Source organism: Theropithecus gelada, chromosome 3, assembly GCF_003255815.1.
Source record: "Theropithecus gelada isolate Dixy chromosome 3, Tgel_1.0, whole genome shotgun sequence".
Classification (NCBI taxonomy): Eukaryota; Metazoa; Chordata; class Mammalia; order Primates; family Cercopithecidae; genus Theropithecus; species Theropithecus gelada.
In genome coordinates this window covers 93,880,839-93,905,794 of record NC_037670.1, presented here as the reverse complement: position 1 = coordinate 93,905,794, position 24,956 = coordinate 93,880,839, and the positions used below count along the sequence as shown (strand labels likewise).

General features: G+C 36.7%; 1 protein-coding gene across 4 annotated transcripts in view; it reads left to right on the top strand.

Moving 5' to 3' along the window:
• HDAC9 (histone deacetylase 9) overlaps window positions 1–24,956 on the top strand; it is a 910,741-nt gene that overhangs the window by 769,337 nt on the left and 116,448 nt on the right. For all 4 annotated transcript variants that reach the window (XM_025379211.1, XM_025379208.1, XM_025379210.1 and 1 more), the window contains exon 22: window positions 19,378–19,496. In XM_025379211.1, coding sequence (XP_025234996.1) covers window positions 19,378–19,496 — 119 coding nt within the window. The remainder of the gene's footprint in view (window positions 1–19,377; window positions 19,497–24,956) is intronic.

The window sequence follows — 24,956 nt, the reverse complement described above, 5'->3', positions numbered from 1 at the left end:
GCATAAATTAGTCAGGGCTTGGATTGTTATTGTTAAATATTTTGATTATCACCAAGGTTTAAAATAATGCTTTTATAATATAATAGGAAAATGGATGCAATTGGCTGCTAAGTGATTGGCGTCAGATTTCAGAGGTAGTAAGAATTAGCTAGAAGGCATCCCTTAATCCCACTGCACTCTACTCTCCAGAAGCTGTCTCTGAAACCAGAGCAGTAATAGGACATGTCTCTATAACACAACTAATGAATGTCACAGGCTGGTTTCAAGACTTCCAGCTCAGGACTTGCTTTAAACTAAATTACGTGCAGGAGACTTTGTCCAAATATACACCCCCTAAAGATCTATCTCGACCTAGTGTAGTCTATTACAGAGAAGGGAGTTGGAAAGATTGACTGATTGATGAGTGGCCATTCTCTGTAAACCTGACATAAATGCACATTTCTTCTATTTCAGAAAATAGTTGCAATTGTTATTTGATTATTTTTTATCCTGGCCCATGGTCAGTAGCTCTATCCACCTCATTTCTATCATTGCTAGAGTCTTTTGCTTTAAGTCTTCATCATGAGCATGCCTTTCCTGCTTGTCCTTTGAGAACACTGTTCACAGTTCATGGCACCGCCTGTGTTTAGGAATGGTGGCCGTGCTGAACTTGAGCACTCCTTTTCAGCTGCCTGTGGTTTCACCACTTCTTAATATGTTAAATTTAATTAGGCTGTGGTTGTTAGCCCCTTATTTTTCTGCTCGCCATTCTGTCAGTTAATGTTTCCCTTGCATAGGTCAGAAGGTGGAGAGGGGAAGAAAAGAGGGAGAAAAGATTCTCAGCCAAATCCAGGTCAAGCTGTCTAACCAAACAGTAGCTGATTCTACTACCGACTTGGTCTCTGTTTCCCAGCCTTTATGGTACCAAGAGACTTTTGCAGTAATGGAAACATTCCTTCTTTCACTTCTGTGCACCGTCATCTTCCTTGACTTCATGCAGAGAAACACAAGGAGCAAAATAATTGTAAGCATTACAGCCTTTTACTCTAATGACCTTGACTCTGCACTGGGATAGATGTCTAATTACAAAGAATTCAGCACAGACCACATTAGCGGGGCTGGTGTTTGCTTTGCACACAGACCCAACATCTGTTGGATCTTTGGAGCAGGGATTTAGTTATGGGAGATGAATCCTGCTGTTCTCTTAAAATGCATGCTTTGAAAAGAATGCTCTTATAATATTTTGGTCCTGAGAGATACTGCATCATAGGTTCATGGTAAAGGCTCACAGCCCCTAAGGAACTATGAGTAACTGATCAGAGATCAAATCCCTAAAATAAGAATCTTTTCTTATCTTAGAAACGATGAGTATTATTTAGAAGCCATGAGTAACTGATTAGATTTTTAAACTGCAGATCAAACCCCTAAAGTAACAATCTATCCCTAAAAATCAAAATCTATTTTGCTGTTTTGGTCACCATAATGAACAGAGGGACTTGAGCACATGGTTGTCTCTCCACCACTCATGGCTGCTGCATAGAAATTGCCCCTAAATGGTGTTAATATGATTGATTTTATAAACTATGTAGGTAGAACCTCTATTTTTCTTACATTGAACTTGGAGTGGGCAAAAAGAAGCCTACACATGCATTACAACCATTGCAAATACATTACAAATGTACATTATGAATGTATATTACAAATACATTACAAATGTACAAATGCATTAGCAGTTTCCCTTAATTTCAGTTTATGAGTTTGTGATGTAAACAGCAGGAAAGAAAAACATTTGTGTGTATTTATCTTTGGAAATAGCACCACTTATTTAATCAGTTGCTTTCTATTAACATTTATTTGGTGAATGCGAACGATACAATCAAATGTAACATCGATTTGGGTCTCTGTGATGTTCCCTGTCACCTCAATGCATTCCCATCTTTTCTCCACATTACTGTTTTTCCATGAAGCATAGGTGGAATGATCACTGCTGGATCACTGTTGTCAAACCATAAAGTGCCTTTGAAGGAAATCGCAGTCTGTTCATATATTTTTCTCCTACCTCTCAGCTTTATCTTTTTCTTTCTCTGATTTCTTCAGTCCAGCTTTCAACTCTTCACTCCCATGTATGTCATGATTCAACTCCATTTAAATTCTTATGATTTTCTCTATTTGTCATGGTTTTGGTAATTCTGTAACTAAAACATGCTCTTCCTTTTGTCTGGAAGTATTTTCTTTCATTGAATAATTGCTTCTCTTTTTTTAGTTTTTTTTTTAACTGTGCGTTGCAGCACATTAAAAGTTTATGAAATCAATTTAGAGGGTCAAGATTGGCATTTTTAATAGAATGTAATAGAAGACAAAAGAGTGTTACATATTGTTTCACAAAATATGTTTTAGTTGTGTGTGTGTGTGCTTGTGTGAGTGTGTGTGTTTGTGTGAGTGTGTGTGTGTGTATGTACTGGTTCCTGGAGTGAAATGTATTTTTTTGCTGTTGATTGTGGTTTGAGAATTTCGAAAGCCACTGTTTAGACAGCCAATTAAAATATCATTTTATCTATAAAGCCTTGTCTCTGTTCTCTAGAATAATTAATAAGTTCATTTTCTATGTCCACATTTATAGCAATATTTTTAGAGTAATGATTGTTTTGAACTGGGAGAAAAAAATCAGTATCTGTATTAATGAACATGTCCCTTTGAACCGGAAGAAATTTGTTTACAGAGCTGCTTCATTCATGCCACCTGAACTTGTTAAGTATACGAATCATAGGAATCTATCCTAATAGTATGAAACCTAGCACTTGGCACCTTGGCATTGAGATTCACTGTATATGCTCAATGAATGTTCCAAGAATAAATTAATAAATGAAAAAATCTATGAAAAGACAAACTTGACAAAGTTAGGTTCAACTATTTTGTTTTGAAATGGGAATGTGACATATACAAACCAATTTGAAAATATTTCTATAATATCTGCTACTTGAAAAGATTTTTAAAAACAAGCTAATTTTTTAAAATACTGTACTAATAACTGTGGAGCATTATTTGGTCTAAAACAGATACACATGCACAAAAGAAAATTGGTTTTCAAACGTTTTATCCATTGAAATCTCAGATTCTGCTAGCTGTTTAGTGGTTCATTTAGCATGTCACAGTACCATGACAGCAGTGTTGACATACCACCATAACACTCCCTTTTCAAAAAATGAAACTAATCAGTGAGAAAGCTAGCTATCTCATATGGATCCCGATGGCTGCAAATTTGGAAAAATGGATAATCAGTGTATTACTACAGTCTTAGGCTGCTGTGAAGAAATACCCAAGACTGGGTAGTTTATAAAGGAAAGAGGTTTAATTGACTCACCTGGCTGCATGTTCTGCATGGCTAGGCAAGCCTCAGGAAACTTGCAATCATGGTGGGAGGTACCTCTTCACAAGGTGGCAGAAGAGAAAATGAGTGCCCAGCAAAGGGGGAAGCCCTTTATAAAACCATCAGATCTCATGAGAATTCACTATCACAGGAACAGGATAGGGGAAATCGCCCCCATGTTTCAATTATCTCCACCTAGTCCCTACCATGACACGTGGGGATTATGGGAACTACAATTCATTAAGAGATTTGGGTGGGGACACCAAAATAACCGAATCAGCTTATTTTAACATTTCCTATCCAGAATATTTGAATGTACTTTACTCAGAAATTGTTTTCATGCTAATCCAAGTGACATTCCATAGTCTAACTAATCAGAGTATATTTTTATCTTAAGTAATAAAACTACTCTATCATGTCACCACGGAAAGTTCATACTTGGTGGAGTGAACATTGCAGTTGAAACTGTACCTAGAAATAAGTTGCTGCTGAATAAACATTGACAGCAGTATCTCATTTTTACCATGTCCTGATCTCCTGTGAAGTTTGAGTGGCATACCTACTTCCTTTCTAACTCACAGGAACACTGAAGTGATTACTTCGATACAAGCGATATGCCTTAATTGCCTCATAGAATCAGAGCACTTAGAAGCACTAATTTTTCATCCAAAAATACAGTTAAAAGGCAGTGAAATTGTCGAGTTTCCAAGAATATGATCTTTGGATTCAGACAGATCTGAGTTTGAATCCCAATTCAGTCAGTTATTTGCTGAAACAACTTGACTGAATCTCTTACCTTCATTGAGTCTTAGCCTTACTATCTATAACTGGGATCAAAATACATAATTTCAGGTATATTGTGGTCATTGCAATATTAGAAGGAATGTATAAACTTCTTAACTTCATGTCTGGAGCCTAGTACGTTGTCAAAATGGTTGATAATTTTATTGTTGTTTCTAGAAGCAAAGAGTTTGCTTGCCTCCAACATAAATAAGCTATTTTTTAGTGTTGGAATTAATCCTACTCTCCTGTTATTTTAGATATGAATACAAGTAACACTCCTCGATCTTGGGCTGGTCTCCTGATTGAGAAGACAGCCTAACTCTGCACTCAGAACTCTATTCAGGCCCCTAGTTCTTTCTTTCTTCTCAGTCTCTTTCTGGCTATGCCTCAGGGAACAAGAAAAATGTGTTACTAAATGAGCTTGCCTTTTGTCTTGTTCATCTCACATTGTTACGCAATTAAAAAAAAAGAAACTTGATGATGCTGCCTTCCTCAGAAAGGCCACATCAAAAGGTAGAGTTCACCAAAAATAATACACACTTTTTCCAAAGACACAAACAGTTCCTTGAAAAGGATGTCATGCTGTAATTTGTTTTGTGAATTCTATAAACCACAGAACATTTACTTACAGTAATGTTTGACCTTTCTTTTTCCTTCTTTTTATGCCTACAAAGCTTCTTTTTCTCTCCTCTTGAGAAGAAATATAAAGGCCAACACTCTTTTATATATGTATATGAGAAAGAGAGAGAGAGAGAGAGAAACATATATGATTTTATTGGAATACTGAGTTTAATTTTTAGCCAAGGTCCTTTGGCTTTATGCAATAATATTTTATGGAATGCAATCACTTGTGCAAAGACTAAAGAGGGGCTCATTTGAAACTTTGCAAAAAGAATATGCTGCTCATAGGGTAATGGGAAATGCAATATGTGTACTAAGCTACACGCTGCACCCCACCGAAAGGAGAGAAATCCCTATGATTGATTTGATGGTAGTATAATCTCTTTAGGGATTTTTTGGATAAAGAAAGTAATAACAAAAAATAGGCACATAATTAAGTTTCCAAAGTGCACGTGTCACCAGCATCTTATTGTCCCTCTGGGGGGGAAATTTACTAATGACTTGAGTAGACATTTGTCCTGCTATGAGCCCTTTAAAAAAAAAAATCAGCCTTCCCGAATTTTCTAAATAATTCTCTGCTATGTGAGTTTTAAGAACATTTTACTGTCATTTGTGTTCTATTTTCTATTCATTATGGCAATGTTTTACAACCACCAGGTTGCTATAGAAATGAAAATAAACAAAGATTTGGAAAGATACATGTTGCAGGGGCTTGTTCTGCCTCTCTTGCCCAAACCATGAGGATTATGTTCTTCTTTAAATATACTTTCTTCCTTGGTTATCCAGTTGGTCTTAATATAAGGAAACAAAGTAAATTCTTTGCTCTGAATCGTGTAAAGTTTTTCTCAATGTCTTAAACTCTTTTCATGTCCTTTAAGAATAAATTGGGCTAAAAGAGGATAAAATTAGAAGGAAGTAAAGGAAAGAAAAAAAGGAAGATGGAAGAAAGGAAGGAAGGAAAGAGGAAGGAGTAATAAGGTAGGCATAAGACAAAACTAAAAGTCTGCTATGGAGCTGGCATTGTCGGCACCCACCGGAACTATAAGGAAGGTGTATTTTATTGAGCAGTCATGGGCAGTTTTGAAGAGGTTCAGAAAGAATCAATAGTTCTAACGCATAATGCTGGCAAAGACCCTTGCCCGCTCCCCACACCCCTGTAGCTCAGCCTCGGTTCTCTAGGATGTGGTCTTTAGTTAACTGGATAGTAGCAGAGCAAAGTCTGGACTATTGTTCCTTTCCAGCTGTAGTCCTTACAAATAGGGAAAGACTGATTTAGTAATGTTTATGAAACCAAATACATAACAGCCCCTTTATGTTACTGGACTCACATTTGAAATCATAATAAAATATTTCTTGAGAACCACTGTTGCAAACTTAAAGACACATTTTTGGCATATTAAAATTTGTGATATTTCTATGCTTTAATACAGTAATGACTGGGAAGGGACATATATACATTACATTCTACATGTCTCAGCAAAAGAGTGTTTACTTCAATACAATTTTAGTATTAACTCTTAATGACTTCTAGCAACTCCACACTAAGCATGTTTCAACATTTTGTTGTTGGTTTTTCCAGACTAGATTTCAGTACAGAGTTTAACAAAGCAAAATCTGTTAATTCTATTGTCATTGTTTTATATATGGTAATTAGATAAGAATCGGTGTATCTGTTTTGATAGACTAGCAATCTTAACATTTTGCCCAGCTTGCTGTGCTTGAGTATAGGATTTTGCTTAGGGAGGCGGCTTCCTTCTATATTCAGAGGTGTTCCAAATATAATAATATAAATATACTAATACTATTCTCACAGACAAAGTCCCAAAGTCAGGAAGAGGATACTGTTGAGAAAAATTTCTCTCTCAACTCTTAGCTCAGAGACACATTGGGCAATATCTCAGAATTAGTCAGAAATGTTACTGGCTACATGACACATCTTGGGCAAGGAAAGTCCCTCATTGCCTTCAAGTATTCATTATTTTTAAAAAACATGACATTTAAAATTAGCATTGGCTTCTTAAGAACGAAAGCAATATAAACTTACTAAATGTCATATTTGAAACTCTAATTAAAAGAATATACTTTCTGGACTAAGAATATATATGAGTGCACACACACATACATATTCCTAGTTATAATATATTGTGTTATATTATGATATGTATGTGCTATTTGTATGTAGGTTCCTTATTCTCATTAATGATTCATTTAAAAACACACAGTACTATAATTAGGATTGCTATTTTGATGTAGTGAAATGATATGGACTCACATGTCACATTTAGAGCTCCAATCTCTTTAGAAGTGATAATTCTGCCCCCAAAATATAGCTCAGACAAACTTTGTTCTTGCAGGGAAATAGTTTGCTCTCCACTCTAGGGTCTAGTGTCATCAAAGGAAAGACACACTTCAGAATCGATCTGAAAGGGCAGGGGCAAATAAGTAGGTATCTAGGCAAAGATTTTGATCCGCAAGGATGCTGAGCTTCAGGCAACAACTTTTCCTATCAAATGCAAGAGAAAGAGAATATGAAGGGGGGAAAAAGTGTCCCTTTGGTGTATTAGATCTGGAACATAAAAAGATCATAGAATAATAGAGCTCCATATGACTTTAGAGTTAATCTCAATGAATCCCCCCAGTCCCATTTAATAGTTGAAACTAAGACAATTTACTAAGGTTACCCAAGTGGAGGAAGTGCCAAGAACAGAAATTGAATATCTTGAGTTGGAATCAAGTGATTTTGTCTTACCCCTTACAATTGTACACCAAAACCAGATAATTCAATTTTGAGATGGCACACCAGTAGAAATCATTGCAGAATTTAACCCCCTTTTTGAAGACTTTTGGAGAAACCTCACCTTTCCCCCATCTCCATCTGGTTCATACAGTGTTCCAATGCTCATCAAAGCAAGATGGTTAGAGAACAATGTTTTCCTTTATACTGACAGAGTTCCCATTTGGATAATTAATTTATAAAAATACGAAAAAAAACTAACTAGCTTAGAAGCATATCTAAATCAATGAATAAAAATAGGATAAGATGAGAGGAAATTCATTTTGAGAAGAATTATGGAGCCAGAAAGAGAAAAGCTATGTAGATCCAGGAGAATGCAATAAACAAAATATGTAAAAAAATAGAAGGCATATCATATATATGTCACATTTTCTGAAGGTGTGAAAGTTTTTTAGCCCAATCTTTTCCTTTTCTCCTCATTACAGTAGTATAATTTCTAGATTAAAAATGAATTAAATGAGCATTTACATATTCTTGTAATTATCATCCCCATTCTGCTTTCGTGTCTGGAGAGATTTGGAACCAGCTGGACAAGAGAGGAAAGGACGATTTTCTGATGTTTGCATTTAAAGCAAAAGCTCATAGACAATGAAGCAACAGTAGAAATGTGAATGGCCTTTCACTGAAAGAGGGATTTTACATACATTTGTGAAATGTGCAGAGGCTGGGGAAGAGTGAGGCACCAAGAAAATCTGACCTGCAAACACGAAAAACCAGAAAGGGCATCACTGGGTATAACATTCAACAACTATTTATTGAGTATCCACCATGTGCTAGACTTTAACTTGTCCAGCCCACAGCCCATGGGCCTCATGGGGCCCAGGACAGCTTTGAATGTGGCCTAGGATGGCTTTGAATGTGACCCAACACAAATTCGTAAACTTTCTTAAAACATTATGATTTTTGGGGGGATTTTATTTTTTAGTTCATCAGCTATTGTTAGTGTTAGTATATTTTATGTGTGGCCCAAGGCAATTCTTCATCTTCTAATGTGGCCCAGGGAAGCCAAAAGATTCAGCACCCCTGTTTGGACATTCTTTTAGGTCCCCAAAATACATCTGTGAACAAAAAGAGAAACATTTCTTCCCTAGAGAACTTGCATTTAGTGGGAAGAAGCAATGAAAAAATAAACGTTGGACAAAATATATAAGTAAATCATGTGTGACTTTGGAAGATAAGTGTTATGGTGGAAAAAAAAAAAAACAGAAGAGAAGAGTTAGGAATGACAGAGGAGGGGTAGGCGTGGGAAGGGTTGTCAGGAGAAGGTCTTATTGAGAAGATAATAGACGAGTAAAGGTTTGAATGAGGCAAGGGAGTTAGTCCTCTGGGGAAGATCATTCAGGTGAGGGGAACAGCCAGTGTGAAATCTCCATGGCCACTGTGAGTACTGCTACAATGAGCATGGGAACACAAATATCTCATTGAGATTCTGGATTTCAATTCTTTTGGATACACATCCAGAAGTGGGATTGCTGGATCATATAGCATTTATATTACATATTTTTTAAGGAAGCTTGCACTGTTTTACATAGTAACTGCAACATTTTACATTCTCACCAACAGTGTACAAGTGTTCCAATTTCTTCATATTAAACAACATAAGTGTCTCTGGATGGATGAATGGATAAAGAAAATGTGGGATATAGATACCATAGAATATTATTCAGCTTTACAAATGAGGGGACCCTGCCATATGTAACAACATAGATGAACCCAGAGGATAGTATGCTGAGTGAAATAAGGCAGAATCAGGACAAATACTGCATGATTTCACTTATATGAAGTATCTAAAATAGTCAAACTCATAGAAGCAGAGGGTGCATTGGTTGCCAGGGCCTGGGACCAGGGGAAAATGGGGAGTTGCTCAAAGGATATAAAGTTTCAGTTATGTAGGATGATTAAGTTCTAGAGATCTGTTGTTTAACATTGTACCTACAGGTAATATTGTATTATACTCTTGAAAGTTGTTTGAGAGGGTGGATCTCATGTTGAGGAGTCTTAACACAATTTTTTTAAAAAAAGGAAAGAAAAAAAACTAAGAGGATTAAGAGTAAACAAATACTTTATCACCCCTGAGCCCCCCAAAATGCTCTAGTTATAGAGACAGAAATTGGAATGGTGGTTGCCAGGGCCTTCGAGGAAGTGGAAATGGGAAGTTATTGAGTTACTGTTTGATGGTTACAGAGTTTCTCAGTTTGGAAAGATGAAAAAGTTCTGGAGTTGGATGGTGGTGATAGTTGCACAACAGTGAGAATATACTTAATGCCGCCAAACTTAAATGGTTAAATATTTAAAATGGTTAAAGTAGTACATTTTATTTAATGTACATTTTACCACAATAAACATTTTAGTTGTTAAAAAAAATTCCTTTGACCAGAGTGTATCAGGCATATTTGTGAATAGAGTTCTGGCCAAGCTTCACTGACCAGAGACTCATGGGTCATTAAAACAAACAAAACAACAACAACAAAATTTGCTTTCACTAGAAGAGAAATGATGAGGATCTGATTAAACATGTTAAGCTTGCCGGTTTCCATTTTGAGAACAGAGTACAGGGGTAAAGAGGTAGGATGGGCCCCTCCGAGGAGGCCACGGCTGTGATCCAGGTGAGCAGTAAAGCTGGCACAGGCCAGGATGAGTGGAGGTGTAGGAACATGGTAAATTTCTGGATATATTTTGAAAGTGTAGACAATAGGATTCCTTGGAAGACTGGCTATGGGTTTGAGAAAGAGACAGGGAGCTGCCAAAGATGAAAAATTGAGGCAATAAAAATAGGGGGTGGTAAAAGAGAGAAGGGGGCAATGTGTGTGTGTTTGGGTGTAAAGAGTTGGAGGGTGAAGGTTAAGGAAGAAGAGCAGGACTTATTCAGGTCTGGGCTGGTGGAGCTAGAGGAGAACATCGGTTATACCTGGTGTGCTTAGAGCTCCTAGCACTGACGCTTTTCCACAAATGTCCATAGTAAACCTTCATTTAGTGCCCCCCACAAGGATCCTACTGGGCCTGTGGTGTGTGAGGGGCTGGGGGCTGATCTGCAGCACCAGCAGCCACAACTGCTGCCTGGAATCTGTGTAGAAACAGTTCTTTGATATGCTGCCTTCACCACTTTGCTTGGGAGCATCTTTTCCTTGTACTTCATGCACAAACATAGGTGAATGCATGAAAAACTGTGCAGTCTATAATGTGCATTTTTGTTTTTGCCTGAAAAACCTAAAAGATAAAAAAGTTCTTGTACCATTTGAAAAGGTATAATTTTATAATCTGATGCTTTCATGCAATGACATACAATTAGACTATAAAGAAAAAAGGTAGGTTTGGATGTTCACCTATAATTTACATTTGCATGATTATAATATGTTACTATAAATTATACAGGGGATCAGAATCTGCTGTCTCAGAGGTGACATATAAGATCATATAACTGCCTACTCAAAACTTTTGAGTTTCCACTCTTGTTCAGAATGAAATCCAATGTCCTCACAATGGCCTACGAGATGCTACATGAACTGGCTTTATGCCACCTTTCTGATCCCATTTCCAACCATCTTTCCTTTCATTCACTTTGTGTGAGCCACAGTGACATTCTTTTGATGCCCTGAATACATGGAAGACCCTCGTACTTCAGGGCTATGTCCACCTCAGAATGGCCTTCTCTGGGTACCCCTGTCTCAATGTGCACCACCCCTGTGACTTTCTGTACAATTTGTTTTTCACCTTAGTTCTTATTACATGCTTACTTGTTTATTTATATAGTGTCTTTCTCCCCTGTTAGAATGTAAACTCCATAAAGGCAAGAGATCAGGGACTTTGCTGTGAACCCTGGCCTGTAACTGATGTCCTAACTCACTTTACACATCCTCTCGGGTGGACTTCCTTCACATTGTTTCTTCCTTGTTGGTTGTCCGCTCTTCTCTGTCCCTCAGCACATTGTGTGTGCCTGGGTTTGTTTTCCACCTGCCTTTCCTTCTAACCTATGATCTTTTTGAAGGCAGAGTTACAACATATTTGCATCTTTGAATCCCAGCACCATCCCAGTGCTTCCCATATGGCAGGGACTCAATAAATTACTTCTAAATGAATATAAAAATATTGTTGAGTAACTTTGTAGGTTAAGATGTTGTGAAATTTGCTTTATAATTTTGAGTTGCAGGCTGTGGAACCAAGCCAGAATTCTGCTCCTATGGGAGCTCCCTTCTTGCAACTGAGCACGTCAAATGAGTGGGTAGCGTCTTAAACCGTTCACTCAGCACATGCTGGGGTGAGTCATGGGAAATTACTAGTGTGGTTCAACTTAAGGACAACACTTGACTCAATGTCAGTGCAACCAATTGTTTGGCCATTGACTAGAGATGAAACAGTTCCAGAAATCTGATTCTGAGGAAGTTCAGAACCAGAATCAATTGTTCCAAATCTCATGGAAAGAAATTTAAAGTGGAATTCTTTTCTGCTTGCTGTGTTTAGCTTCTAGTCACATGATCGATATCTCTATTAGTGGTAGTACTCTTTCTGTCTCCTTTTATTTTTATAAGGTCGGTTTATTCTCACTAGCATGGGTTTCACCAGGGGTGGAGACAAGCAGGGAAGAAGGAAGAGGGTTGTTCTTCAAGAAGAGCATGACAGAATAACCATTGGTAAGTGAGGACAAAAAAGCATATATGCCATTATTATTGCTTCAAGCATGTGTTTTCTAGCAAAGCAATGTAGGTGCAAATCACCAGTGAATCTTCTTCATTCTCCTATGATGGCATATCCACTACTTGGTCCCACGCCTCATTCTTTCTTTCATACACTTCCTTGCTTTTCAAAAGTACATTGTCAAGTAAGTTATTTGGAAAGGGTGCATTGAAAAATAAATTTCTGAGCCCTAATATATTTTAAAGTATTTTTATTTAAGTCACATACTTAAAAACTAGTATGTGATGGCTGCAGGCAGCATTAAAGTTTTAAAGTAATTTTCCCTCAGAATGTAAAAACATTCAGTGCTACTGATTAGGACTTTGCTGTCAATATCATTTTCTGATTCTTTGAGGACACATTTTTTTTTTTTTAAGGATCTCTTAGGATCTGACAAGTGTGTATTTAAAAAAAAATACATAGAGCTTCACACTGGTTAGACTAATCAAATTCATAGACTTAAGTGTTTTTAGTTCCGAAAAATTATCTCCTGTTGTAAGTTGATCATTTCCTCTCCTCTCTTTTCTTGGCTCTCTCAGCGACTCCTGTTATTTAAATATAGGACTTCTGCAAGACCCTCTGTGTCTTATATTTTCCCATCTATTTTATACTTTACCTATTTTCTTCCTCTTCTGGAAGATTTTTTTCAATTTTATTTCTTCAGGTCTTCTACTAATTTTTTAAGTTATGCAATTTTAGTTTTTATCTTTAAGTACTTCCCTTGTTCTTTGATTGTTCTTTTTCATAACAACATGTCTTTGTTTTAAGGCTAAAATATTTTCCAGCATTTCTTTGAAATTATTATTTTTGTTGTTTGAACTTTCTCTGTTTCATTTAGAGTCTTCTATATACATGTTTGTTTTAATCTCTTTTTTTTTTCTTTCATACATGGTCTTCTTATATGCCAGGTAATCCCTGATTTTCCACTCATATTTAAGAAAGTAGTAGCTGGTACCAGTTTTCCCTGTGGTTGTATAAATGGGTCAATTGAGTGTGTGTGGACTGTCAAACCCCACTTTAGTGTTAGCATTCTAGAAGACAGCAGCTCTTGGTCTCTGGATCTCCATAAATGACAAAATAAGGAGGGCTACATGTTAGAGTCCCAGTATCTACATTAGAAGTCTTAGCTTTGTTCACACACATACATACTTTTCTTTAAGAAAGAGGCAATCTGACTGTTGCTTAGTTGCTGGCATCGAGGAAAGGTAATTAAGGTGTTGGATGTAGTCTGATGTTCTTAACTGACTGATAATTTTTTAATTTCTTGTTTTAAGTCCTGCCTCTTTTCCATCACCATACCCGTTTCCTCAGTGGGGCATATGGTATTAGGACATACATTAGTTTTTGTCCATGGTTCCTGGCTCATAACTCCCATAGTTCTTGCTACAGTTTTTTTTCTTAGTAGGCTGGTGCAAAAGTAATTGTGGTTTTTGCCATTAAAAGTAATATAATGTTGGGTGTGTTAGGCCTCAGAGGCCTTCTTCTCCTGCTCTCCTTTCACCTGTCCCAAGGCAGGACTCTACTCTTCCCACCCTTCTTATTGTAGGTCTTAAGACTCTCTCTGGAATGATGGAATGCTGAATGTCCTGAAGCTTTCATAAAAACTCAAGAGGACTGGTTTGGGGAGCTTCCAGATAGCTGGAAATGTAGAGGTTCCTGAAGGGTGGCATTCCCAGGGAGGGCATGGAGACTCCACATGCCTTCCCCCATACCTTCTCTTATGCATCTCTTCATCTGCAGCCTTTGAATGTCCTTTATAATAAAGTTAATGTCAGTAAGTGCTTCCCTGAGTTCTGTGAAACAGCTCTAGCAAATTAATCCAACCCAAATAGGGGGTTATGGGAACCCCAGATTGAAGGGAAGTTCCTGGACTCACAATTGGTATGTGTGTGTGTGTTGCAGGCCAGGGGTGGGGAGGCGGCTTGGGAGAGTAGTCTTGGTCTGGATCTGTGTCTCACCAAATCTCATGTCAAAATGTAATCCTAAATGCTGGAGGTGGGGCTTGGTGGGAGGTGATTGGATCATAGGAGTGGTTTCTTATGGTTTAGCACCACTCACCTAGTGCTGTTCTCATGATAGAGTTCTCATGAGATTTTGTTGTTTAAAAGTAGCACCTCCTTCCTCTCTCTCTTCCTCCTACTCTGCCATGTTTGTAGGTTTCCTGAGGCCTCCCAGAAGCCAAACAGATGCCAGCGTCATGCTTCCTGTACAGTCTGCAGAACTGTGAGCCAATTAAACCTGTTTTCTTTATAAATTACCCAGTCTCAGGTATTTCTTCATAGCAGTGCAAGAACAGACTATTAAAGAGGCTGAGTCCTCAACTTGTGGGATCTGCGCTATCTATCTCCAGGTAGATAGTGCTGAAATTGAATTGGAGAACACCCAGCAGATGTCCACTACTTGGCATGTAGAGAAAAGCACCCACCTTTGATCACACAAGTCTTCTGTATTGATGATTATTGTGGTAGTGTGACAGCAGAGATAAAACACGGGTTTAGAGAGTTTTCCTGACACGGGCTCAATTGGATGGAGTTTCTCTCATCTCTTCTGTGGTCCCATGGGCGCATATGCAGGGCGGTAGCTTTATTTTTTTGTTTTTTTTTTTTCCAGTGCGCTTCCAGTCAATTTCCTTATTCTGGAAATTTGTTAAAAATCTGTTTGGTGACAATTGTCCTACCGTCTTTAATTGCTATAATTTTATTTATTTTGATATTCTGATACTTGTTAGCATTTTATTTTGAAATAATATTGAAATTACAGCAAAAGCTGTCAAAATAGGGCAGAGTTCCTGTACACCAACACCTAGTGTACCCTAATATTAAAAACTTACATAATCATAGTATAGTTATCAAAATTAAGAAAGCAATATGTGTACAATGCTCGTATCTAAACTACAGATTTTATATGGGACTGCAAATTTTCCACTGATGTCCTGTTTCTGTCCCAGAATCCAATCCAGGGTACTGCATTGCCCTTAGACACCATGCCTCCTCAATCTCCTCCAATCTGTAACAAGTCCTTAATTTGTTTGTTTTTTATGGCCATGACTTTTGAGGAATACTGGTCACTTATTTTGTCAAATATTTCTCAATTTAAATTTGTTTAATATTTCCTCATTATGAGATTTGAAGTTATATGTTTTTAGCAAAAATGCCATAGGACTGCTTTGCCTTTAATGCATCATATCAGGGAGTACTGATGCCGGTATGTCCAATTATAGGAGATGTTAACTTTATTCAGGTAGTGTCTGTGTTTTCTTCATTTCAAAGTTTCTATTATTTTCCTTTTTAGTACCTCACAGAAGATACTTTAGGATTATGCAAATATAATGATTGTCCACGAACTTTTGTCCACTAATCTTATTTATTATCATTATTATTGTTATTACTATTTTTTGAGACAAGGTCTTGCTCTGTCACCTAGGCTGGAGTGCAGTGACACAATCATAATGCATTGCAGCCTCAAACTTCTGGGCTCAAACGATCCTCCTGTCTCAGTCTGCCGAGTCATTGGAACCACAGGCACACACTACCATGCGTGGCTAGTCTTTTTTGGAGAGATGGGGTCTCTGTGTGTTACCCAGGGTGGAACCCCTAAGCTCAAGCAATTCTCCTGCCTTGGCTTCTGAAAGTGCTGGGATTACAGCCATGAGCCACAATGCCTGGCTCCACTAATTTTGGTATCCATCCTTGAATCTTGCCTGCATGAATTATTTCTGTCTTGTTCCAATGGTAATTACATATTTTCCTCAATTCTTCTACATTTATTAGATGATATTTTTCTGTAAGAGAGCTATTTTCTCTCCTTTCTATTCAATTATTATGTATTCACTATGGACTTGGTGTTTAATTGTTTGGATTATAATCCAATACTATCATTATTTATTTTGCTCCTCAAATTGTTTCTGCTTTGGCCATTGGAAGTGCTTTCATGTTGGTTCACATGTCCTACTGACATGTCCATGTCTTTTTTTAAGCATTTTGTTGATTTCTGTCACCACAAGATATTCCAGAGTCATGTAGTATTTTCCCTGATGCAGTGCTGGAATCAACCACTTCTCCAAGGATCTCTGGGTCCTTTTACTGGAGATTGATATGAGAAAGGAAGATCTGGGTATTAACTCTGCTCCTTGCCACTGGGGTGCCATTGCTTTTAGGAAATATATACTAACCCATGGATACAGTCATCTAAATTATTCATCTGTTAAGAACCATGAGTTCATATGTATCTTCCTATACTTTCTTTTCAGTGGGATATTGGAAAAGATGAGAGGAAAACATGTATGCTTTGTTTGCTAACTTTAATCAGAAATCCCAATTCTTCAGAAAAAATTTTAAATTAGTGCCTTTGAAGATTTGTTTTAATAAAAATTACATTGTTTTTCCTACTTTTTACCCTCAAATACATTATTCAGTCTTTCAGACACGATAGATCTTTTTGAGTACAAATTAATCTAGACTGGCATAAATAGAACAGTGAACACTTCCATGGACATTTGTAAAGTCATTGCCAAAATAAAGAGATCTATGGAGTCTCAGTTTCATTCATTTATCAGAGAAGAGAGTAAGAATTCAATGCTGACAATAGGAAAATAAATAATATTCAGTTCAAAATTGAGCACATCTTTAGACCAAGACGGTGTTTGCAACATAGTAGACACTCAACATATACTTGTTGAAATGAATGAATGAACCTTACCAATATCACCATCCATAACCATCTATTGCTATGTAGTTCTTCAATTTAATCGAAAACACACAGCATGCATTGCAGCATAATGCCTCTGTTCTTATCATGCTTCACTAATTGATTCAAAAAACAGCTTCCACCCAGACATAATTCTAGGCGAGTATATTTTTAAGTGAAAGGATTCTATCAGGTGATATATCATTTTTCTAAATTTTCTATCTTTTTCTTACTTTTTGGAATGAGTTCAGATATATAGGATTAGGCCTATAAGATGAAGGAATTTGAAAACCCACAGGAAATTAGAAAACACATTGTGTTTGTGAATTTAGAAGTGACCTACATAGCAAATGTGCAATTTGCTTCAGATAGAAACCAGTAGATTCCGTATATTCAGAGATATGTGGCATAGAGAGCTATAGTTTCCCTGTAAGTCTGTATTAACAAAATATTTGCATCCATCGTATTTAAGAAAAGAGTACTGTAAATGTGAATGGGGCTTTTTGACCACTGATTAACTATAGGAAGATTGGAAAAATACGCTGACTGTTGGCATTTTCTGCTTTTTGAGTTAGTTTTTCCAAGAAGAGAGAGAAAAATTAGCTTGCTTTTTGTGTCTTCTCTGTAGGCGCTTATACTCTGTAGATCATCTCTATGTTTTCAATGTTCTAAAATTATATGGGCAATCTTGTCTCCTCTCCTGTCTTCTTGTACTTTGAAAATATGCACCTATATTTAATATCCATGGGTAGAGAGAAGACTTTATTGAGAAGATAGTATGTGAGTTGTGCCTTAAAAGATGGGTAAATACTGGGGGGAAAATGAGGGAAGAATGACCTTCCAATAGAGGGAAAAGAGATGGAAAATTAATTACTATGATGCTTATGATTGCATGGACAATCTGGTTCAATCATCTACTTACTGAATTTTGTAGCAGCATCCATTCTCTAAGGGAGTATGTAGGATTAATAAAATTAAATACAGTATCTTGATAGAGCACTCTTAATTCTTTGAAAAAACTTATTCCAATCTCTAATATCCCAACATATACCACAGGACTATTTCACTCATGAAAAATAGTGAATTTATTATATGTGACACCTTTAATGAAAACCATAATATAAGATTTGCAATTACTGGGATGGGGAAGAACTTAGTATATCTCTTAATAATGTAGCTGTATTAGAAATTTTTAATTTTATTGAAGAAAAAACTTAATACAATTGTGTATAGTAAATAAAATTAGGTTTTCACTTAGTTTTACTGATGAGCCAATTCAGCTTTATGTGGTTTACCAGTTGTTGGAAGGACTACTGGGGAAGTCACTTACATGTATATTTATGAACTTGATGGATAGAATTTTTATGACAGTAGTGGATTATTAGGAAAAATATTTCAATCATTTACATTTCTAGGTAAGTTTCAACTAAATATTTTTACTGCATAACTGCAACTTCTTGATTATGATATGCAATAACTTTTTAAATATAAAATTAATATGTAATCATTATAGAAAATCTGGAAAACTTACAAACATAAAAATTAAAGCAATTATGTCATTATTGAAGGATAACTATTTTAATATTTGTTTTAGTTATCTCTCACAAACACACAAGAGTGACTGTACTACTTTTTAAATTTATTATAGCATGCAGTTTCCCCATTTCAGTAAATAGTTTTTGAAATTTGAATTTTTATGATGGCATACTGGTCTTCAAGCCTGTGTAAAAATTTTATAAAGCCCAGTTGCATCCATTAGTCATTCTTTCTCAAAGCTAGCAATGATGAGAAAGAGGTTTGGGAGCCCTGAAGTTGAGAAGGGAAGTGTTGAAGTGTCTGACTGGGGCCAGCAGGGGTTGCTGTCATGGATGAGGCTGCCACATTCCTGGTGTGTCTGACTTTGGACTCACTTAACATTGTAGTCTGGATTCTATTAAGGGAATTTCGTGTTTCTCCTTTGCAAGAGTCACCCCCTACCATGATAAATATTTAAATTTTTTTTTTTTTTAAGTTGGGAAAGCAAACTTTTCCCAAAAGAAATTTATAGTTCAAATTTACACCAAGTTCTCACTAACTGGAGCAAGCCGGGTTTTCACTAAAGCTTTGACTTTCCTCTGTAAAACATTAGTCACTCCCTTGGAAGAAGCAGTTTTTTATAGGCAGTGCGATAAAACAGCCACAGACGTATGTGTAATATGATGGGTTTTATAATGTACCTGCAAAGCAGTTTTTTGTTTGTTTGTTTTTCCATTTGGAGGAAAAAAGATGAAAGAAAAAAGACTGAATTGGGATGCTAAAATAATAGCGATTCATTATTAAGGAAATGATACATTTTTGTTCCATTCAAATAATGTTTGTATTCCACTTTTCTTTATTCTTGGGAAGTTCCTATTGTTGTGCCAGGTTGTTTCCACTGAACGATTTTTAAAGGTATTCACCAGTCCCACATGTGACCGGTTGCATTTTTACTGTGCAGGACCATCGTGAAGCCTGTGGCCAAAGAGTTTGATCCAGATATGGTCTTAGTATCCGCTGGATTCGATGCATTGGAAGGCCACACCCCTCCTCTAGGAGGGTACAAAGTGACAGCAAAATGTAAGTATCTCTTTCAGGACTTTATGAAAGGCTCTGATATCATACCATCTTTTAGGTCTTTATGATTGGCACCACCTTTTACATGTGTCCAGTAAACTTGGGTGAGACATTTGAAAATGATTCAGATGGTGTTTATTGCTCTGTCAGATTCATGTTTCTGTAGAAATTTGCCTTTAAACAAAACAAAGTTGAAGTGTTTCCTTTGGTGGACATGACAACACATTTCAGAAATTGTATGCTTTTCAGGAGACCTGTTTTGCATTTAAAGGCAGAAGTGATAGGGCTTCTGTTTAAAATGTGCTGCATGACTTGAGAGGTCATGAGTCTAGAAAAGCTACTGTGCTTTTCCAAGGAGAATGGAAGTTCCATTGTCCATGGGATAAAAATAGCTATTTCTTAATAATATTATGCACTTCCAGGTTTGAAAACAAAAGTGTAATTCCCCTTGCTCAGAGCCTCTGTATGTGTCTATGGGCAACTCTCATAATCTCTACTCGTCTTCTGTTGTGTTGCAAAGTTGAACTTTTTGGCTGTGTTCCTTAGCAACTGGACACCACGTGAATAAATAAATTTTATGTTACAGTGCATTTGAATAACACAACCTAATGGAATCTGGCTAGAAAGAGGATTTCTTTAAGAATAATTCCCTTGCTCTCTGAGTGGGAAAAAAAGGATATGTGTATATATATATAGCTCACATATAAACGTACATTGGCACTAGGGGTGTCTATTTAAAAATAGAAGAAAAAAGTAAAATTACACAAAGAATAGGCCCACAATGGTATATTTTAGGGAGAGTTGCAAAGCAGACAACAACAAAAAAACCCAAATACTTTTAAGTGGGAGAAATGAGTTTGGACCAAATGTGCTGTATTAATTTAAAAAGAATCAAAGAAATAGCATCATGCCAACCTTTGTTTTTAGTTGGCTTCTCATGTAAAAGAGTTTTTTGCACTCTAATTGTTCCAGTAACATTGTTAGGTAGTAACTATTTTTAACATGTATTATTTACTCAGGATTCTTTGTGTCTTGTTGTCTATTAAAAACATATTAAAACAGGAAACTCCACAAAGACAAACAAAGCAAAATAATTCATGATTTTGGTAAAATTGAATAGAGAGGTGTTTGCTCTGATTCAATGTCTGTATGGCCTTTTTAAAATTATTATTATTATCCATGGAACTCCACTCAATGGAAGTCAGTCTTTCCATCACAGATAAACCTCACTTGTGGGTCAAAACTAGTAAATAGTTGTCTAAATGAACAAAGAAAAAGAGAGTTTGTACATCAAGTTGAGATAAACCCAAAAAGTACAAAATACCTCGTGAAGAAAGAAGGAACCCTAGAAAAGATGTTCTTTGCCATTAAATCTAAGAATCTCACTCAGAAGAGAGGAGTGTCTATGTTTAAGTCTTTCTCCTTGCCACAGGGAAAGGTTGTAACAAGTCTATTTGTTAGAACTAGTTAAAGGGATTGATCATTTTGTTCCCTTGTGTCTTCATTTTTGGCCAAGTCAAGTTCAAATCTCAAATGCGACCTTGAGAATAGTCTCATGGTTTCTTTTGGTCATTAGGCATAGGAGACATGGGTTCTACCACTTCTAGGTTTAGTATGGTACAATAACGTCTTCAATATATTTTTTACCCATTTACATATATCTTTATCCATTTGAGAGGAAGCTCTTCATTGTGTTCCATCTCCGAATCAGTTTGTCTAGAATGCCTCCAACTCCCCTCCCGTCGTTGCCGGTCCCTCCATACCCATTTCTTCCCTTGTGTATGTTTCCTGCTCAAGAACCATATGCTCTCTGCTAGGTGCCTATTTCCTAAGAAAAGCAAGCAGACATAAGTTTTAAGTGATATAATACTTGACCTTTTGCGTATTTGCAGTTTAATAAGGAAAAAAATATACAATGAGAAGAGAGGTCCTTAGAATCTAAACAGTCTGTAGTTGAAACTTCACGTATCTTATGGACGAGGCAACTAATTTATTTAAAAATCTGGAAGAACTGGGGTTAAAATCAAAGTTCTTATCCTGAATTGTAGTTAGGTGAAATTGCATGAGGCATTTTCTGTATTTTTTCCATTAAAAAGAAAATGTTTCATAAAATGCATGAGAACAGAATTTTTTTTTTTTTTTTTTTTTGAGATGGAGTTTCACTCTTGTTGCCCAGGCTGGAGCACAATGGGATGATCTCAGCTCACTGCAACCTCTGCCTCCCGGGTTCAAGCCGTTCCCCTGCTTCAGCCTCCCTAGTAGCTGGGATTACAGGCATGTAACACCATGCCTGGCTAATTTTGTATTTTTTGGAGAAACAGGGTTTCGTCGTGTTGCTCAGGCTGGTCTCGAACTCCTGACCCCAGGTGATCCACCTGCCTTGGCCTCCCAAAGTGTTGGGATTACAGGCATGAGCCATCATGCCCAGATGAGAATAGAGAATTTGGATGCACACTACAGAGACCGTATTAGTGCCCATGACCCTTAATCCCCCAAACATAGTCTATGACAGACATTGACTAGTTTTGTGATACTTAAATGAAAAACAACAAAGCCTCACATCTGGGCAACTGTATATATTATCTCATGGAAGCCTAAGTTTGCCAGCTATACTTTCCAGAGATGCTGCCACAACAAATGGGTAGAAGCTGGGATTACTAGATAGCTGAATAGTTGTTCCCTAAAGGAATCCCCACCTGGTATCTTTGTTTGCTTTCTAACCATCTGGCAGACGCATTCATATTGTTTTGGTCCAAAAGTTCTGGACAGGCAATTAACACTGGACTTTCACCGTCTTGTTCAGGAAGTCATCCTTCATTGTGGGAGTAGGGTGATCCCAAAATGAAGTTAGAAATGGGCTAAATTCTAAAGTAAAAAGTAGGAAGAAGAAACACAACCAAGTTCCTCTCCCAGTGTTTTCCAATTCTAGCAAAACTCATTCCTGCTCCAAGTAGACTATTTGATAATTATAGAGAGTGGTTTTGAGGATGCTATCCATGTCAGAGATTCTAAAATTATATTTTCTTAGCACATTGAATCAGTCTTTCAAAATAGTTTTGTTTGCTATCTCTGAAAGGAAAAGAGAAATGAAGTAGAAGTATCTAGGGTTTTTGTTTGTTTTTAAACATTAGTTACCTGATTGAAAAATAATAATAAAAGGTTGGAGTAATCACCAATATCTCAGTCCAAATATAGAGGTGATTTAAAATTAAAGGTAATTCCTTTCACTAGTGATGTTTTACTTTCCTCCTCTTTTCTCCTCTCCTTTCTTGACATATTAAGTGTTTTCTGTTATGAAACTATAAAACTTTTGGCATTGGTTTCTGCTGAAGTTTTAATAAGCAATCTGAATTACTTATTTAGTATCAGTGCTGCTCCTTAAGGACCAAGGCTAAATCCCAACCTGAAATGACTGGATAGCTTTTTAACCTGCCCTAAACCCAGCATCAAACTTTACCTTGAAGTTATCAGTTTATCTTTCTAAATATGCTGATTCAGATATAATTGTCTTCAGGTTACAACTTAATCAGGTTGTCATGACAACAAAGTGCTATATTCAAACAATGAAATTAATTCACCATATACTAGCACCCCCTGGCTTTATAGTGTTGTTAACATTTTAAAAAAGGGTTCTTTGGTTTAAATTCATTTTGCCACAACATATACTTTTTCCTCTCTTTCAACACATATAAGCATTCGCTACTTTTGTTGGTGTCAGGCCATGAATTCATATGTTCAAATTGCTTTTGTCATGTGAACAAGAATATGTTTTTCCTTTAGAATTATGCAAAAGTCATTGTGAGATGATAGCCATATCTGATAAAAAGTATGTTCCTTTTATAAACATGTGAAATACATTCATTTAATAAATACTTTATAGTCCTTGAGACAGAAACCATTTCTGTCCGCAAATATACAGGGTTATTTTGACAAGTAAATCAATAAATGTGATTCATCACATAAACAGAACTAAAGACAAAAACCACATGAGTATCTCAATAGACACAGAAAAGGCTTTCAATAAAATTCAACACCCCTTCTTGATAAAAACTCTCAATAAACTAGGTATTGAAGGAACATACCTCAAAATAGTAAGACCCATCTATGCCAAACCCACAGCCAACATTATATTGAATGGGCAAAAGTTAGAAGCATTCCCCTTGAAAACCGGCATAAAACAAAGATGCCTTCTCTCTACCACTCCTATTCAACATAGTTTAGAAGTCCTAGCCAGAGCAATCAGGCAAGAGAAGGAAATAAAGATCATTCAAATAGGAAGAGAGGAAGTCAAACTCCCTGTTTGCAGACATGATTCTATATTTAGAATACCCCACAGTCTTGGCCCAAAACCTCCTTCGGCTGATAAACAACTTCATCAAAGTTTCAGGATGCAAAATTAATGCACAAAAGTCAGTAGCAGTCCTACACACCAACAACAGTTAAGCCTAGAGCCAAATTAGAAAGGCAATCCCATTCACAACTGTCACAGAAAGACTAAAACACCTAGGAATACAACTAATCAGGGAAGTGAAACATCTCTACAATGAGAATTACAAAACACTGCTCAAAGAAATCAGAGGAAAGATAAACAAATGGAAAATCATCCCATGGTCATAGACAGGAAAAATCAATATAATTAAAATGGCCATACTGCCTAAAGCAATTTACAGATTCAATGCTATTTTTATCAAACTACCAATGACCTTCTTCACAGAACTAGAAGAAAACTTATTTTAAAATCCACATAGAACCAAAAAAAGAGCCCAAATAGCCAAGGCAATCCTAAGCAAAAAGAGCATAACTGGAGGCATCATGTTACCCAACTTCAAACTATACTTCAGGGTTACAGTAGCCAAAACAGCATGGTACTGGTACAAAAACAGGCACATAGACTAATGGAACAGAATAGAGAACCCAGAAATAAGGCCACACACCTATGACTAACTGATCTTTGACAAAACTGCCAGAAACAAGCAGTGGGGAGAAGGTTCCCTATTCAATAAATGGTACTGAGATAACTCGCTAGCCATATGCAGAAGACTGAAGCTGGACGCCTTCCCTATACCATACACAAAAATCAACTCAAGATGGATTAAGGACTTAAATGTAAGACCCCAAACTATAAAAACCCTAGAAGATATCCTAGGCAATACCATCCTGGATATAGGAATTGGTAAAGATTTTATGACAAAGACACAAAAGCAACCCCAACAAAAGCAAAAATTGACAAGTGAGATCTTATTAAGCTAAAGAGCCTTTGCACAGCAGAAGAAACTATCAACAGAGTTAACAGACAGCCTACAGAACGGGAGAAAATTTTTGCAAACTATGCATCTGACAAAGGTCTAATATCCAGCCTCTATAAGGAACTCAAATTTACAAGTGAAAAACAACCCCATTAAAAAGTGGGGAAACGATATGAACAGACATTTTTCAAAGGAAAACATACATGCAGCCAACAAG